General features: G+C 36.4%; 1 protein-coding gene across 18 annotated transcripts in view; it reads left to right on the forward strand.

Moving 5' to 3' along the window:
- Nucleotides 1–19,224, forward strand: part of mical2a (microtubule associated monooxygenase, calponin and LIM domain containing 2a) — a 93,108-nt gene that overhangs the window by 21,966 nt on the left and 51,918 nt on the right. For all 18 annotated transcript variants that reach the window (XR_007184349.1, XR_007184350.1, XR_007184351.1 and 15 more), the window contains 3 exons: nucleotides 1,244–1,606; nucleotides 11,971–12,178; nucleotides 14,002–14,118. Coding sequence is in view for 14 of the 18 variants with exons in the window: in XM_048186223.1 (XP_048042180.1) it covers nucleotides 1,346–1,606; nucleotides 11,971–12,178; nucleotides 14,002–14,118 (586 nt within the window). In the remaining 4 variants the exon portion in view is untranslated. The remainder of the gene's footprint in view (nucleotides 1–1,243; nucleotides 1,607–11,970; nucleotides 12,179–14,001; nucleotides 14,119–19,224) is intronic.

The following is a 19,224-nucleotide window of genomic DNA, read 5'->3' on the forward strand; positions in this document are numbered from 1 at the left end:
GATATTTTAAGTTGACTTTGGCATACAGTCCTGTTGTATGTTTTTTTCCCCCTTCATATTGGTCGCATCACATGACTTGAGAGAATTTGATAGAAAAATGTTTATATTTGATTATACAGTAGTCAACATTTGAAGTGGATCAAAAAAGTTCATCAAAGTTGTTCTAAGAACTAACTTGTCCTAAGAAGAAGGTTTTAGGACAACTTTGATGAAAGGTTTTGATACATTTGAAATGTTGACTACTATATATTAGTGCTGTCCACTCGACTAATCGTGATCATATCTAAAATAAAAGTTTGTATAATATATATATATAATATATATATATAAAAAAAATGGCATTGACAGTTAAAACATATATATATATATATATATATATATATATGTATTTGTGTGTGTGATTATAATGTATGATTATAATGAAGAAAAAGTCTTGGGATCTTTAATTAAGATTTTCTGAGTGTTGCCAGGGTTTTTTTTTTTTTTTTTCATTATAATGTCAAAACACTTCAATACGGAAGAGGATTAGGGCCAAGCAATAATAAAAAAATAAAACCATCGCGAGATTAAAGTTGTTAAATTTCGAGAAAAAACGTGTTAAATTTAGAGAAAAAGGTCGAGATAAAATGTTGAGAATAAAGTCATTAAATTACGAGAAAAAAGTTGTTAAATTACGAGAACAAATTCGTTAAATTATGAGAAAAATGTTGTTAAATTTCGAGAAAAAAGTCGAGATAAAATGTTGAGAATAAAGTCATTAAATTATGAGAAAAATGTTGTTAAATTTCGAGAAAAAAGTCGAGATAAAATGTTGAGAATAAAGTCATTAAATTATGAGAAAAAAGTCGTTAAATTACGAGAACAAATTTGTTAAATTACGAATTTGTTCTCATAATTTAATGATTTTTTTTCTCGTAATTTAATGACTTTATTCTAAACATTTTATCTCGACTTTTTTCTTGAAATTTAACACGTTTTTTCTCGAAATTTAACAACTTTAATCTCAAGATGGTTTTATTTTTTATTATTGCTTGGCCCTAATCCTCTTCCGTACTTCAATATATCACAACCACTTTTTATTGTGCCCTGGAGACTAAATGAATTTTAATGTATAACATGTTTATCATAGAAATGTTGAAAAAAGGTAAAAAAAAAGGTATCATGTCATTGACCCAACCACTTTAGCAGTGGCGACGAGTTTTATTATATTTTAACTCATAGACATTTCATTATTTTTTTTCAGATTTCGCCATGAGTGAGGAGACTGTAGTGTGGGCGTAGCTGTTCAGTGGAGCAAGAAGCAAGATATCACAAGCACAGCTTCCACACTCCCACAAAGTAGACGATGGGCGAAGCTGAAGATGAGAAGAACCAGGCAGGACGGCTCTTTGAGAACTTTGTTCAGGCCACTGACTGTAAAAGCACGCTACAGGCCTTCAATATTATGTGCAGTTACCTGGAGCTTGACCCTCTGGAGCACAGCACCTTCTACAGCAGTCTGAAGAGCATGATGACGTGCTGGAAAGCCAAAGCCCTTTGGAGCAAGCTGGACAAGAGAGCCAGCCACAAAGAGTACAAGAAAGGCAAAGCCTGTGAGGGCATTAAGGTAAGCTTGCCAAATGCCAAGACAATAACAATACTGGAATATGATATGACGTTTAAATGAGCTGGCAATCCTTTGTTGAGAACTTTATAAACCAAACATTTATAGATTCCATCTCAGATTTTCCCTGATTTTTGTACGCTCTGACATCATTATATATATATGACATCATGGACACATGTTGTTCGTTAGACGAGTGCTCTCTGGTTTTAGCGGTGACCTGATCAAGCTCTTTTATTGTATGAGCTTATTATTAGTGGTGTGCTGTAAGGCTAACATCACTATTATTGCTCATTATATGACACGCAAGTCGTCCTGATCCATTTTTGCTAAGAATCTGGATGATACTTTGGATTGTAAGATATGTTGAAGTGAGGCTTTTCTTCTGATGAACTGTTTTGCCTGGCGGATGATGCAAACACATAGACCGATCCAGTGGATAAATATGTTTAAATTGCTACTATGTGAAAAGCAGAATGTCAAATAAGATGTATGTCCTAAAAGCTTGACCTACTGATTATGGAAAAATGCTGTTGAACATTGATGTGGTTGACTTAGGTCACATGGTGTAGTATGTATGTCTGGTTTGGATTCATACCACAAAATGTACTTTTATTACTGGTAAAGAAGTATGTAATCTGTGTGATATTGAATGCAACTTCTCTTTAAGGCAAGGACTCGTATCACCAAAAGCAAAGGCAACAAGCATTGTAGTGTCAATGCATTGAATTAAAAGTGATAGTTTACACAGAAATCTGTCACCATTTACTGTCATCACAACACCCTAGCAATATATAGCAAGGCCTTGGCAATCACCCAAGCATCGTCACCCCAAGGCATCAAGTTTAAAGAGCTAGTTCACCCAAAAATCTGTCATCATTTACTCACCCTCATGTCATTCAAGCTCAAACATGCAAGTTTTACGCTTGAGAACAAATACCATTGGCGTGTCAGGAACGCATGTTTGAGCGTCAGTTTACCATATTTGATGTGCTCTATGCATGTGTGTTGATCAATGTCAATAAAAGCCTAAATCTGTTCATCATATAAAGCAATTGTGTCTCATTAGAAGACCTGGATGTTATACATAAGGATGTTATGTTACATTGTCTTTATGTAGTTTCTGAATCTTGAAAATTTTGGTTACATGGACTTTGAATGGATATAGAATATTAAAAATATCATGATTTGTGTTCTGAATATGAACAGAAGTCTTATGGCTTTGGAATTACATGAGGATAAGTAAATGATGATAACATTTTCATTTTTTGAGTGAACTAATCCTTTTATATCAGTCATAACATCCCTATGAATAGCTGCAGATAATTTTTCATGTATTTCACACAATCCTAGTCATAGACTAAAATGCATGTTTGAGCAGTTTTAACTGAAAGTAACTTGTACTGACAGATCTTAAAATATGTCAGTGCCATTGTTTTGTCTCACGATGAACACCAGTGATGGTTTTTTTTTCTAGTAAACGTTTATAAAAGCTATTTAAATGCCCTAATTGAACTAAGGCTTAATCCTGGCTTAGGCTAAGCCCTGTCTGTGAAACCGGGCCAAAATGTACCTGCCACTTAAACTTATGAATCGTAAAAGTTGTAAAAATAGTATCTCATTAAAGGTGCAGTATGTAGCTGTTGAAATGGGTACTGCAGTCAAAATTCAAAATATTGGAGAGAGTTGTTTCTCCTGCCCCCTCCTTTTTTAGACTCAAAACCAGTGTTGCCAAGTCTGTGGTTTTCGCGCAGAATTGGGCTACTTTAACACTGTTGCCGCGGATTGTTTTTCATGTCCCCGGTTTGACGCGACCACAAATAACATGATATTTAGCCCCTGAAATGCGAATGAGCTAGTTTTGGGCTAGTTTTGTGTAACAACTGGGCAGGTTTTGTTGTGAAAACCTGGTAACCTCGACACGGGTTGCCAGATTGATTACATGCAACAGGAGCGATCGCAGCTGACAATTGAAGGCGAGTAGACTTGCAAACTGCATGTTGATGAGTTAATTTATCCATGTTTTAAAATGCTTCTAAAGGCTTTTTAGGTCAGGTAGAATCTGAGATCTCTGACCCAGTTTGTTTGCTTCCATTGTTGCAAAACGCTGTGTTTTCCACCAACTGTTGAAATACTATTGGGTAAATTAGCAAAAGGCGGAGTCACACAGACCAAAACAAAAATAGACGTTCCGACACGGAAAGCATATTTTGAAGTAAAATAACTGGCTGTAGCATTGTTTTTCAGAGAAACACGTATGTGAACTTAGCATGTTTCCTAAATATCTGCAAATATATTATGGTATTTTTATGCTTTAGTACATTCAAAAAATTACATGCAGCACCTTTAAATTTCCACTATCTGTCTCTAAGGGCCCTCAATATTTGACTTGGGATCAGTGTGCTAGTGAGTTACACTCATCAGAACACTCTTCCAGAGACAGCATCACTCAGCAGATTATTTTAGAAGATCAGAGTGGCTTGTTCATTATGATAACTTCCCCATCACACACACACACACACACATACTTTGAAAGGCTGCATGGAGTCAGGCGCAGCTTATTGTAAGTGAGTGTTTGAAGTATTTCAAAGAGAGCATAATTTAACAAGTTCACTTCATATGGGCAATAAACGGCCCACTAACGTTTCTGATGTGAAGAAGTGTAATTATGCAGCCCTTTTTAGAGTGCGATTTACCTCTTTGTAATAAAGGTGGTAATTATATACAGTAGTCCTGACTAAAGGCTGTTCTGCACACTTTAATTAAAGCCAGCACAGCGTTGCCTGATGGCACTGTTTCAGGTATGCTACAAAACAGACCACAGGAGTATTTAAATAGTCATATTATGCAATTGACCCTTGCTAGTCTGAAATTCATTCATTCATCAATTAATTAATTGTACAGCATTTAAAAGGTACACTCTAAAAAATTCTGGGTTAAAAACAACCCGAGTTGGGTTGATAATGTACAAACCCAGCAATTGGGTTGTTTTAACCCAGCGGTTGGATTGTTTTAACCCAGCGAATGGGTTGTTTTAACCCAGCGAATGGGTTGTTTTAACCCAGTGGTTGGCTTAAATGTTTGACCAACCTGCTGGGTAGTTTTATTTAACTCAACTATTGTTTAAAAATGACTGTAATGCTTGCTTAAAATTAACCCAAAATATGTTGGAAATTAACAACCCAGCTGCTGGGTTTGTCCATTTTCAACCTAACTTGGGTTGTTTTTAACTCAGCATTTTTTTTAAGAGTGTATGATGTACCAATATACCTATTTTTTTTTTTAGATATAGGTATATTTTAGGTTTTTAAGATACTTTTTTATTGAAATGAGACTCTAATGTCTTTACACTCTAAAAAATGCTGGGCTAAAAACAACAATTTCTGGGTTATTTGGCAAACCAGCACTGGGTCAATATTGGACAGAACACATGCTGGTTTATTTTGACCCAGCTTGTTGGGTTTTATACATTAACCCATTTGCTGGGTTATTTTTTGACAGTGCTGGGTCAGTCAACCTGATATTGAAAGTTTTCTGTTATAGGCATACATGTAGGATAGGACAGGAACAGTTCATATTCAATGTTTTTATTCAATGGCGAGTCAGTCTTTTACAGTCATAAAATACTCAAAAACATTTACTAAATATTTTAGGATGTGACAGGAGCAGTAAGAGCAGCCAATGTTTGAAAAGTTACATCAAAAACAGCTTTACCTTGTGAAATGACAGATGTTTTCCTATTTATACAGTAATAGTTTGTTAGGAATACAATGTAATGCAAACCTTAATTCAGAAAGTTTCCCTCAGGAAGTTTTCTCTCAGAACAGAACACAAAATGACCGTTGACAAATGTATCCAGTTTTAACTGGTTTGGCACAGACTACTCAACATTGGGTTACATTGACCCAGAGCTGGATAGGTATGTTAGGGGGTTCATCATTTGTATTGACAGTAAAAATGACCCAGCTACCCCAGCTGAACCCAGCATTTGGGTTAAAACAATGACGCAGCATTGTTTAGAGTGTAGCTCTGGAGCCCCTTTCATTGATCATTTGCCATTGATCTGACAAACAGCTTGTCCTGACTCAAACTCACACCATTGGTTGAGCAAGTTGACATGCTGAATTGCTCAAACAGACAATGCAATGTTTTGAAAGCGACACGGAGTGTCTTCACTATTCTGGAAGCCAGCATACAAATGGCTTACTTAGTAAATTCTACACATTACACTGGCATCGGAAAGGTGTTTTAACATCCTGATGAATAATGGACCATCTGCCCCTTCATCCTGTTGTGACTTGACTTGAGTTGGAAAAAAAAGGTGCGGTTTAGGAAGAGTGACATGATATCACTGCTCACCAGCCTCCAACTGTCTGCCAGATTCACAGTCTGTCCAGGATATGAGCTCATTCTCTCTTTATCAACCAGCGGGACAGCTTGCCACTGCCTGTTTTATTGTTTTATACTGGCTTTATTACCATTGCAGAGACTCAAAATCAGAGCCTTTATCTGAAAGTTTGGACATTCAGGCAAGACATGCGAAAATAATATTAACACTGTAGATTTCAAACAGTGAGTGATTTTTGTATTTTTGTTTCCAGTCTCATTTTTATTAACATACTGTATATGTAGTGACTATTACACAACTTTCTGGAATAGTTGATTCTGATTATGCATGATTCTAGCTTTGCTAGTTTTCTTTTATTACTGTATGGCCTCTTATGCTCAACAAGACTGCACTTTATTTGATCAAAAATATAGTAAAAACTGCAATATTGTGAATTATTATTATAATTTCAAATAACAGTTTAAATTTTGAAAAAGGTTCAATATAGCTCAATATTTTATGGAAACCATGATGCTTTTTTTTTAGAATTCTTTGAAAATAAAATTTAAAAGAACAGCATTTGAAATTGTAATCTTTTGTAATAATGTAAAAGTCTTTACTGTAATTTTTGATCAGTTTAATGCATCCTTACTGAATTAAAGTATTAAAAAAAGTAAAAAAAAAAAAAAAAAAAAATGGTAGTGTCAAAATTTATAGTAGCATTTATTAATTTTATCTGTTGAAACTTTCAACTCTGTTACTCACAAATACACACACAGTCCTACTGTATATTGATGCTTTCATCTGTTACAAATACACAAACACACTCATTAATACTTGCAGTCTTGTTACTTAATATATACCTAATTTCTATTGATACTTTCAACCCTGTTACTTGCCAATATACGAACACGCTCCTGTGGACACTCTTGTTACTTAAAAATACTTGATTCCTATTGATATTTTCAACTCAAAAATAAACACTCAAGGTCCTATTAATTTTTCCAACCCTGTTACTCACAAATACACAAACACATTCATGTCAATACTTGCAATCTTGTCAGGTTAAAATACAGTTTCTATTGATACTTTCATCTCTGTTACTCAAAAGTCCTATTGATTCTTTCAACACTGTTACTTGCAAATATACAAACACGTTTCTGATGATACCTGCATTCTTGTTACTTAAAATACACAATTTCTATTGATACTTTAAGGATTCTTTGAGAATAAAGAGTATTAAAAAAGAATAATTAAAAGTTTAAAAGAACAGCATTTGAAATTGTAATCTTTTGTAACAATGTAAAAATCTTTACTGTCATATTTGATCAGTTTAATGCATCCTTACTGAATAAAAGTATTAAAAAATGTTCTGTAAAAAAATAATAATAAATAAATAACCCCAAAATTTTGAGTGGTAGTGCCAAAATTTATAGTAGCATTTATTAATTTTAGTTTGAAATGGCATTTTTTACACTTAAATCTGTTAATTGTCTGAGAAAATAAATAAATAAAGTCTTAATCAAATTTGCTTTATATTTGTATTCTGTCTCACAGAATGATTCTTCACTCTAAAAAAAAACTGGGTTAAAAACAACCCAAGTTGGGTTGAAAATGGACAAACCAAGTGATTGGGTTAAACATTTGCCCAAGAGCTGGGCAGTTTTATTTAACCCAAATATTGTTTAAAATGTTCTATATGGCTGGCTTAAAATGAACCCAAAATAGGTTGGAAATTCAAAATCAGACACATAATTACTAGAGACAACAATAATAATCAAAAGGTGTACATTTATTAATAAGCAATTTAATAAATGTTTGTTGTTTAACTATTATTCATCAAACTTATTAATAAATGTTCATTTAATAAACATATTAATAAATGTTAATTTCCAACATATTTTGGGTTCATTTTAAGCAAGCAATACAGTCATTTTTAAACAATAGTTGAGAGAAAAAAAAACTACCCAACAGGTTAGGCAAACATTAATCCCAACTGCTGGGTTAAAACAACCCGATCGCTGGGTTTGTCCATTTCAACCCAACTTGGGTTGTTTTTAACCCAGCATTTTTTTAGAGTGTTAAATGGAGGGCAGCAGTTAAATAAAGTTGACACAGAGAGTGTGTTTTATATTCTTCCTTATACATTTTTGGGCTGGTTTCAGGGGTGGTGTAGTGGTTTCACTACCGGATTCTGTGGTAAATACTTGGAGCCGTTCCTCAGTCTGAGCAGTGTGAGCTCCTGACCCTGACTCTGTGAGCCCATGCGAAGAAGCACTGTTTTTCACAGTGGGAAAGTCAAGTTCTTCTCTTTGTGTGTGTTCGAGCATGTGTGCAGTCTGCGTACAGCTGTGACTGTGTGACTCATGATTACATGAGCAATGTAAACAAATCATACAGTGGCATTACCAGGACTTCTGTTCCGCTAGACTAGAGTTAAAGTCCATTTCGCTATCCTTAAATGATTTTATTCTCGCACAGGCCTGAATGCTTGTGAGTCCAGGCTTCTCTCCTGGTGGTCTGCTTCAGTCGATCGAGCAGCTTTCTCTAAGTGGTGTGATGTCTAATTGAGCAAACTGCTCAAGCACACTGTGTGCTATAAGTGTGTCTGAGTTGAAGTTATTGGTCCTGCCGCGAGGTGGTCTCTGTTCCACTGGGCTTTGTGTAAAGTGACTGTTGGTTCAACGCATACCATGGCTTTCACCAGGAAGTCTCATCTGGCAGGTCATGCCACCAGTTCCTATCCTGCAGACTTTTCCATGACTTAAACGAGGCTGAACCAACTTGAAGTGGCAGTGTTATGGGATTTTGCAGCCGACACTGGCCTTGTGCAGTGATTGACTGGATTTTAAAAAGAAGGTACACACTCAGAAGATTTTTTTTATTGCTCAGAGGATGTTCTTTCATCCTCTGAGCAATAAAAAAAATCTTCTGAGTGTGTACCTTCTTTTTTTAAAAGAAGGTAAACCTTCTCCAATTTTAAAGAGCTTTTTTTTTTTTATCATGGGCAACCATTGTAAAAAAAAAAAATAAAAAAGACATCTAAAAAGGTTTATGATTTTGAGCACCCACTGATGGACAGGAAACAGCTCCATGCTGACTCAACAGGAAACTTCACCTCTGGACTACTGTTCTGCTCGGTTTCAGGGTGGGAATGAGCAGAAACAAAAGAGTTATCATTGTGTTCATATCTGCTCTGACTGATGGAGCATTTCATTAGTCTTTGGGGATGGTAAATCTTCTCCCTGAAGTGCTTGCGTGGCTCTGTGTCTGTTCTGAATAGGCTGTCTTTGTTCATTCTCTGTGGCATTAAGTTAAGGTAAAGTCAAACAGAGACAGTGCACCTGGCCTGTCAGTCTGTGCTGGTGGTAACTGGTCCATCCAGTATAACAGATGAAAGCATCAATATACAGAAGGACTTTGTGTGTATTTTTGAGTAACAGAGTTGAAAGTATCAATGGAAACTGTGTATTTTAACGTGACAAGATCAAAATCAAAAGCAGCAGTGCAGGGATGGACATGTTCAGACTGTGCAGCGGCCACCTGTTTCTGCCAGCCTCATACTTGAAGCACTGATGAATGACATATTTCCATTCAGGCATTTAATACTTGCTCGCTTTCTCTGTATGCATTCCCCCCAACCCAACACTTTCTCCACCACTGCTACGCACTGATACTTTCAACCCTGTTACTCACAAAGACACAAACGCATTCCTGTCAATACTTGCAATCTTGTCACGTTAAAATACAGAGTTTCTATTGGTACTTTCATCTCTGTTATTCAAAAGTGCACACAGTGCTGCTGAAAATTTCAACTCTGTTATTCACAAATATTACAGACACACTCCTACCTGCAATTTGGATTCTTAAAATACACAGTTTCTTTTGAAAGTTTAAACTCTGTTACTCACAAATACACAAACACACTCATTAATACTTGCACTCTTGTTACTTAAAAATACACAATTTCTATTGATACTTTCAACCCTGTTACTCGCAAATATACACACACGCTCCTGTTGAAACCTGCAATTTTGTTACTTAAAAATACTCGGTTTCTATTGATACTTTCAACTGTTACTTAAAATACACACAGTCCTATTGATATTTTCAACCCTGTTACTCGCAAATATACAAACACGCTCCTGTTGAAACCTGCAATTTTGGTACTTAAAAATACACGGTTTCTATTGATACTTTCAACTGTTACTTAAAATACACACAGTCCTATTGATATTTTCAACCCTGTTACTCGCAAATATACAAACACGCTCCTGTTGAAACCTGCAATTTTGTTACTTAAAAATACACGGTTTCTATTGATACTTTCAACTGTTACTTAAAATACACGCAGTCCTATTGATATTTTCAACCCTGTTACTCGCAAATATACAAACACGCTCCTGTTGATACCTGCTCTCAAAAAATACGCACACAGTCCTACTGTATATTGATGCTTTCATCTGTTACAAATACACAAACACACTCATTAATACTTGCATTCTTGTTACTTAAAAAATACACAATTTCTATTGATACTTTCAACTCTGTTACTCAAAAACAGGGTTTCTTTCAACCCTGTTACTCAAAAAAGACACGCACAGTCCTGTTGATACTTTCATCCCTATTGTTAAAAATACACACACACACACACACTGTCCTATTGGTACACTCTGTCCTGTTACTCATAAATATACATACTATAGATTCCTTTTGATACTGTCAACACATTAATGCTTTCAACTCTAACTCACAAATACACTTTCCGTCTTGAGGACATACATAAGTTTACCTGGCTAAAATAAAAGACACACACTACTATTGATACTTTCAACCATGTTACTTACAAATAGACACAAATAGACACAAATAGACAAATACACATTTGTAATACATAGCTATTACATTAGTTAAAAGTGATTGTGACTTTTTTGCACTTTTAAAATAAGAATCACTATGAATCGTTTAATCTTTTATGCTGTCCCCAGGGGATTGAAACACAACACACACACACACCAAGTCTTATTTTTTATTAATGGAAGTTGAAGGCCTTTTAATGATATTTTCTGTGCTTCTAGCAAGCTGGGATCTGTAAATAGCCACCACTGACACAGCACCAGGGACACACAGACATTGAGGTCTACATAAACATGATAAGATCCAGGATCAGGAGGGGCTGAAACCCGAGTGTATAACAATATTGGTCACAGCACAGGCTGAGAGTCTTTGCTGTACACACACTGTGACAGAAGGCATTAGCTGCCCTCACTAATGCTTCCTTATTTTGAGGTCAATTAACCATCCCGAAGTCGTGTTTGACTATGTGCGTGGGAAATCAAAGGAGGGGTAGGAAATGAAAAGATCATGAAGAAAAAGGTCACATTGTACCATCTGGACTAAAAATGAGCTAAAGCTTTGCATGAGTGCCAGTCTAAGACGTGGCTCTCTTCTGTGACTCAAGAATAGATTTGTGTGAAGATCATCTCCCCACATAAAAAGTGATCCCTCATCACTAAACCAGAGAGAATGAAGTCATACCCACAGAAGGCATTCTCAGACACGTCCCGGAACCTGACGTCTTGACTTCAAGCCTGATGCATGAATCATGCCTTTGATATGACAGGACTGTAATTATGATTTAATGCTGAGGAAATCACACACGCGCCTCCAGTTATTGGCACTTGTGGTGATGTGGTGTTTGGATAAACATTTGCATTAGTGCGTTGAGCTTGTTTGCTAAGATTTTCTCTTTCAAGGATACTTATTTCTAAAAGAGTGGGCAAAAGCTGTTTGCTCACTGTAGAGTAAAATAAGCTCCTTGAATTTAAAAAAGAAAGACAAATTCTCATGTATTAAAAAGTGCTCTTATAGAGGAAGAGGTATCTTGGACATCTTTATTCCCTTCTTCTATACATTTGTGGAATTGAAAAGGCCGTGAAAACAAAATCGACACTCACGTGTCCTGTTTTTAAATGAAAATAGTGACCTTGGAAAAATTCTTGCCCTGCTAATACTCTCAATTTCTGATTGTAACTTTCAGTGCTTGATAATTGGAGGGGGCCCCTGCGGCTTGCGGACTGCCATCGAGTTAGCTCTCCTCGGAGCCAAAGTGGTGGTGATAGAGAAAAGAGATACATTCTCCAGGAACAACGTCCTGCATCTTTGGCCCTACACCATTCATGACCTCAGGGGCTTAGGAGCCAAGAAATTCTATGGAAAGTTCTGTGCTGGAGCGATAGACCACATCAGTGAGTTCTGAACCAACTTCTCATTCTCTGTGCTCATTTAATCAAATTATAAGCAACCTATCATAACTTCCTTGTTTAAAGCAGTAGTCATTTTTAGTTCTCCTTTTCATTCTTTGACAGCCCTTCCTTTATCTACACATGCAGTATATGTGACTATTGTTTAAAGTTATCTACAGGGATATTTCACCCAAACATCTACACTGTAAATCCTAAATTGATGATTTGAGGAACAGCTCAGCAAGGTTATTATAGTTAACTAAAAATACATTTGTGTTAAAGGGATAGTTCACCCAAAAATGAAAATTATCCCATGATTTACTCCCCCTCAAGCCATCCTAGGTGTATATCTTCTTTCAGACGAACACAATCAGAGATATATTTAAAAAATATCCTTGCTCCTCCAAGCTTTATAATGGTTGTGAATGGGGGGCCACATTTTGAAGCAAATAAAAATAAAAAATTCAACCAGATATCGCCCCCATTGACTACCATAGTAGGAAAAAAAAAAACTCTGCTTGGTTACAAAACATTCTTCCAAATATGTTCTTTTACACAGATTTACACAGGTTTGGAACAACTTGAGGGTGAGTAAATGATGACAGAATTTTCATTTTCGGGTGAACTATCCCTTTAAGGCCTGTTCACATCAAAGACGATAACTATAACAATAAAGATATAGTTCTAAAAATCGTTCTATATATGAAAGAATAGCAGAGTCCACAATTATAACAACAACAATAACAATATGAGGAACGATATCGTTGGGATCACTTTCAGAATGAACATTTTTCCCCAGCTGTTGAACAATAAATCGCTGACAGTCCAATCAGAATTCATTCGAATTTTAGGGCACGTGCATTTAAAATGGCGGAGAAGTTAATCGCCCAGAAAAATCCACCACGGTTTGACAAGTCAAACCCACTTTTCAAGGATCGGTCGTACCCTTGGAATAAATGGTGAGAAGTATTAATGATGAAATCATTATGCCAGGCTAGCAAACAGAGTAATGTAAAATTACCTCAGGTATCCAGCGGTCGCTTCGACAACATTGTCTTGCTTCCTTTGAAGTTGCATTGAAAAAGACTATAGGCATTGTTTTTATTCCACTATATTAACTTCGTCAGCTAAATTCACTGTTAGATTAGATCGATTACACTAGCTATTCACTCGAAACATAGCATGCTGAGGACATCTACTGATTAAAGCCATGTAAATGCAACAAAAACAGCAAAAACATGTTCAGTGGCGTTGTGAACTGCAGCTCGTGAGATTAGAATAAACAGACCTTTATCGTTCGTTGGTGTGGACGCAAATATAGTTATCTTTATAGTTTTTATTCTTGGTGTGAACGGGCCTTTACTCAGCATCACTCAAATGCAAAATATATCGTTTTTTTTTCTTTTTCTGAAATACAAAAGCAAAGAAGAATGTCTAGGCTGGTCTTTCCATACAGTGAAAGTAGATGATGACCAGTTGTTGTCAAGTCTTACCATTCTTTTTCTTCCTCGCACAAAGCTATCGAATGTCTTTTCAGGATGTGGAGTCATATGAACTACTTTTATGTTGCTTTTCGTCCTTTTAGGACTTTGACAGCCCCAGTCCTAATTCTTTTTCACTGAATGGAAAAGAGGCGATGATAGAGTTTCCATTTTTGGATGAGCTTTCCAAATGATGGATCTCTAAGTGAAAATACAATCCTGCCACTCTGATGACGATATTTCTGTTCTCACATCTGTTAGTTTTACTGGTTGGTGTTTTTATAAGTGATGCAGTGTTTGCGTGACTGTGAGGCTAATGGTTCTTGCTCTGGCTGGGTTTGGCAGGCATCCGGCAGCTCCAGCTCATGCTCCTGAAGATCGCTCTGCTTCTCGGTGTGGAGTTTCACGTTAATGTGGAGTTCGTCAAGCTGGTGGAGCCTCCAGAGGACCAGGAGAATGAGGGTGAGACTGATGGCCCCAGATCCAGACCAAATGTTCTCACGACTAGATGTAGGTCGCACAGAGCCAGTCGAAAGTTTGGACACACCCTACTCATTGTTTTTTACTGCTCTTTCACACATTCAAGAAAAGTCATCAAAACTATAAGATAAAAAAAATGGAAGTGTGGGACTTATGTAGCCATCAAGAAATGCTTTAACAAAACTATTTTATGTTTTAGCTTCTTCAGTGTAGCTGCTCTTTGGTTTTAAAACTATAATGCCACAGACCCACAAACATGATGATCCTCTTGTAAGGGTCCCCCTTTGTAAAACTGACAAAGTGTGTATGTGCAATATTCTCTGGAAATGGAGTATAATAATTAGTGATTAATCTCTTGATTTCTGACCAGTTTTTAAAACTGTTTCAAACTTCAAACTACTTCAAATTTAAATCCTTTAATCTTCAAGCTTTAAAAAATGCTTCAAATTTAAAGGTGCCCTAGATTCAAAAATTGAATTTACCTTGGCATAGTTAAATAACAAGAGTTCAGTACATGGAAATGACATACAGTGAGTCTCAAACCCCATTGTTTCCTCCTTCTTATATAAATCTCATTTGTTTAAACGACCTCCGAAGAACAGGCGAATCTCAACATAACACCGACTGTTACATAACAGTCGGGGTGTACGCCCCAATATTTGCATAATGCCAGCCCATGTTCCCAACATTATGAAGGGGATTACACAAGGGCAGCCAGTTAACGTCTGGAGCTGCACACAGCCGAATCATCAGACTAGGTAAGTAAGAACAACAGCGAAAAATAGCAGATGGAGCAATAATAACTGACATAATCCATGATAGCATGATATTTTTACTGATATTTGTAAATTGTCTTTCTAAATGTTTCGTTAGCATGTTGCTAATATACTGTTAAATGAGGTTAAAGTTACCATCGGTTATTACTGTATTCACGGAGACAAGAGCCGTCGCTATTTTCATTTTTTAAACACTTGCAGTCTGTATAATTCATAAACACAACTTCATTCTTTATAAATCTCTCCAACAGTATAGCATTAGCCGTTAGCCACGGAGGACAGCCTCAAATTCACTCAGAATAAAACTTTAACATCCAAATAAATACTTTACTCACATAATTTGAAGCATGCATACAGCGTGCATGACGAACATCTTGTAAAGATCCATTTGTGGGTTATATTAGCTGTGTGAACTTTGTAAATGCGCTGTAATATAGTCGACAGCTGGTGTGGCAGGGAGCACGCGATTTAAGGGGGCGGCGCCGAGTGTAAATCAGTGCATTGTTAATGATGCCCCAAAATAGGCAGTTAAAAAAAATAATTTAAAAAAATTTATGGGGTATTTTGAGCTGAAACTTCACAGACACATTCAGGAGACACCTTAGACTTATATTACATCTTGTGAAAAAGCATTCTTGGGCACCTTTAAAACTCCATCTCCTCTCTCTATCTAAAATTTTTAGCTTTTACAATAGTGCTTTTCACACGGTGCTAAACCCCGGGTTATTGTCATTCGAAACACCGCTTTTAAACGTAGGAACGTTACACACTTGAAATTTAGAAGCGGGGTTAGCACCACTTTTTACCCGGGGTTCTGAAACCTGCTCTTACTTCAAACGTTCAGGCTAGGCTTTCTCAAGCCAACATCAAAGTTTTTTTTACAAACTTTACTCATCTAGTTTAGTTTAATCTTCTGCGGACCTCCTAGCGTCACCTTTGTACACCCTGGTGATCAATGGAAACTAGTCTTGGTTCCAGCTCAATATCATAATTCATAATGGGAAATGTGTTCTATAAAAAGCAGCAGAGTCTGATTCTATGAGTTTTGGTGGTTGAAAACCAAAGAGCGCATCTTGATCTTGAAATGTAATTGCATTGCAATAATGCGGTCTCGATAACGTTCTGATGTAGAACCCGGAAGCACTGCACTATTTACTTCGTGAACAGTGAATAAAGTCATTATTTTTGTTTGTTTTTTGCTCACAAAAAGTATTCTTGCTGCTTCATAACATTAAGTTTGAACCACTGTGGTCACATGGACTATTTTAACGATGTCTTTTGTACCTTTCTGGGCATTGAAAGTGGTAATAATGTTGCAGTGTTCCGAAGATGAAAGAAGGCCTTACGGGTTTGGAACGACATGAGGGCGAGTAATTAATGACAGAAATTTTCATTTTTGGGTGAACTAACCCTTTAAATATGTATAATGACGTGTTTGCATGTGTCACGACGGCTACAGATAAAGTCACAATAAACCTGCGGAGCGAACTTCTGAATCTGTTTTAACGCATATGAAACTCTAGCCAATAAGTTTTTCCTCACATGTGACTTGCATAAACGCTATTGCCTTGTGAAAGCGAAGAAAATACAACACTGTAACACATTAAATCCCTGTTTTGAGAACAAAGCAAAACAATCTATAGATCTGAAAATGCCCTAAAATTAAAATAATTTCATGCATTAAAGCATAAGTTTTAAAAGAGTCAAGCATGTCTAAACTTTTCACTGGTATAACAAATGCACCTACTGTTCAGTCTCTGTCTCATATTTGTTGAATAAACAAGAAAGCCTGTTTCTTCCCTGAATATACCAATACTTCACATACCATCGTTTAATCAGACATCACATGAGCTTCGGTATTGAAATGTTAATGTATTCTTATCTTGGTTCATCTGGGCTCTTTTGATTTTGTTGTCTCTGCATTATTACAGTGTTCTCTTCAGAGCTGTTTAAGGTTTTCAGGGCCACTCTGTCATTACCAGGAAGATGAACGAATGGAGTTCTTCCCGCCTCACTATAATAGCTGCTTCCATGACAACCAAACAACACCTGCAGAGCTGTTAATGCAATTTTAATGCCCATGGAAAAGGGTCCAAATCCACATCACTCTCTCCTCCCGTGTCTAAGTGGTCATTTTTATGACTACATAGCTTGCATAGCGTTCACACGTCATTACATACTCTCATTTAACAACACCGAGATCAGAGAAATGAAGAAATGATTAGTTGATCATGGAAATTAGAAACAGATCTCATACGTCCAAGTCCTTCGTGAGGTAGTGTGTTTCCATATGTGGTCATCTATGGAAGAGCAACATTGCGTAAGCTTCTGATTGGACCTCTAGACTTCTAGACCATTAGCAATCCGTCTGTCTCCCTTCAACAGCAATGACAGCAGGCTGATAAAAACAAAAGAGCTTTCTAAATTAAGCATGAGTGCTTGCTGTGACCCTGTCCTGTGGCCTTGAAGAGATACTCATGATCCTGGATATAGTTCAGTTGGATCATGTAAAATATTCGTTTGACAGTCCTGGTTTATTTTGCCTCAAAGTTGTACTCTGAACGTTTGACATTGATGGTTGGCTTTTATTAATAATAGCTGAATGACGTGCTGTGACTATATGTTTTTGGAATGCATAGCGTTCTAGGCAAGATTGCATGATGCTTACATGAATAACATTCGAAAAGTCGAACTATGTAGAAAGAACAACATGAAGAGTTGAAGAACAACTTGTCGAAATATGTAGCTGTTAGAAAAATCTGTTTCCATTTAGCAGATTATTTTTATTTAAAACAACCTACGGTTCACTTACAGCAAGAACAGTCCCTCAGAAGTGAACTTGGATGAAGTGTTTTGATATATTTTTATGTTTGTATTTATTGTCCTACTGCTCCACCCAGCTCCTGTCCTCCCCTGAGGAAAAAATATTGCTCAGATGTTTCTCTTTCACAGCTTGGGAGACTTCCCAGTTCCTAGTTTTGTATCAACTCTCAGATGCTTCTTCTAAAATTCCTTGAGAGAAATAAAAATAGAAACAAATAAATCAGTTGTTGGTATGCGGTAAGAGTATAGAGCTATAAAATGAATGTGGATAGCAGCTCAGAATAAGTGTTTGAGTACATATTTAAGATTCAGGCTTAAAGAAGCAGGAAAAATGGGCAAGTGTAAGGATTTGAGTGAGTTTGACAAGAGCCAAATTGTGATGGCTAGACAACTGGGTCAGAGCATCTCCAAAACTGCAGCTCTTGTGGGGTGTTCCCGATCTGCAGTGGTCAGTATCTATCAAAAGTGATCCAAGGAAGGAACAGTTGTGAACCGGCGACAGGGTCATGGATGGCCAAGGCTCATTGATGCACATGGGGAGTGAAGGCTGGCCCATGTTGTCGGATCCAACAGACAAGCTACTGTTCTGTTGAGAAACGTTGGGTCCTGTCATCCATGTGGATGTTACTTTGACACGTACCACCTACCTAAGCATTGTTGCAGACCATGTACACCCTTTCATGGAAACGGTATTCCCTGGTGTCTATATATATAAAAAAAATACTATGGAAGTCAATGGGGACCAGAAACTGATCTTTGTTACCAACTTTCTTCAAAATTTATTTTTATGTGTTATACAGGAATACAGGTTTGGAACCACATGAGGGTGGGTTAATAATGACAGAATTTACATTTTTGGGTGAACTAACCCTTTAAAGGATTCTGTCAGAAGAACCTTTTAGGGGGTTCCCATCATGGGATTTTATGGATTAAGTTTTAATTCATTTGTTTTATTTCACCTTTAATTAAATGTTATAAAACAGCTTGTAAACATACTTTATCAATTGAAAAAAACAAAAATAACCTGTTAAATGAAAGTATTATGCAATCGTTTAAGAGGTTTCTCCTTATATAGAGCCTTTTTAGCATAAAGGGATCTTTAAAAATGATTCAAGAACTCTAGAGTTCTATATAGAACCCCTTTCCACAGACTGACACGTTTCCACAGTTATCGACATCAGGAATCTAGTAAAGTTTATATATATATATATATATATATATATATATATATAACAAAAATCTAATATACATTTAATAGATTCACTTTTGAAGTCGTGATTATGAGCTCATCTCATTCAAATTTTGACTTGAAAGAGCGTTCGTGTCCAATTTTTTACCTAGGAAACTAGTATTTACGATAATTCCGATAGCACATGAAGCAGTATAACATACGGCTGGATGGCACAATTGACCGTTCAGAATCAAGTATTACACAGAGCTGTGTAATAAAAAACTTTATATGAATGCTGTGGATATCAGCTTAGATAAT

Source organism: Megalobrama amblycephala, linkage group LG3 (assembly GCF_018812025.1).
Source record: "Megalobrama amblycephala isolate DHTTF-2021 linkage group LG3, ASM1881202v1, whole genome shotgun sequence".
NCBI classification, from domain to species: domain Eukaryota; kingdom Metazoa; phylum Chordata; class Actinopteri; order Cypriniformes; family Xenocyprididae; genus Megalobrama; species Megalobrama amblycephala.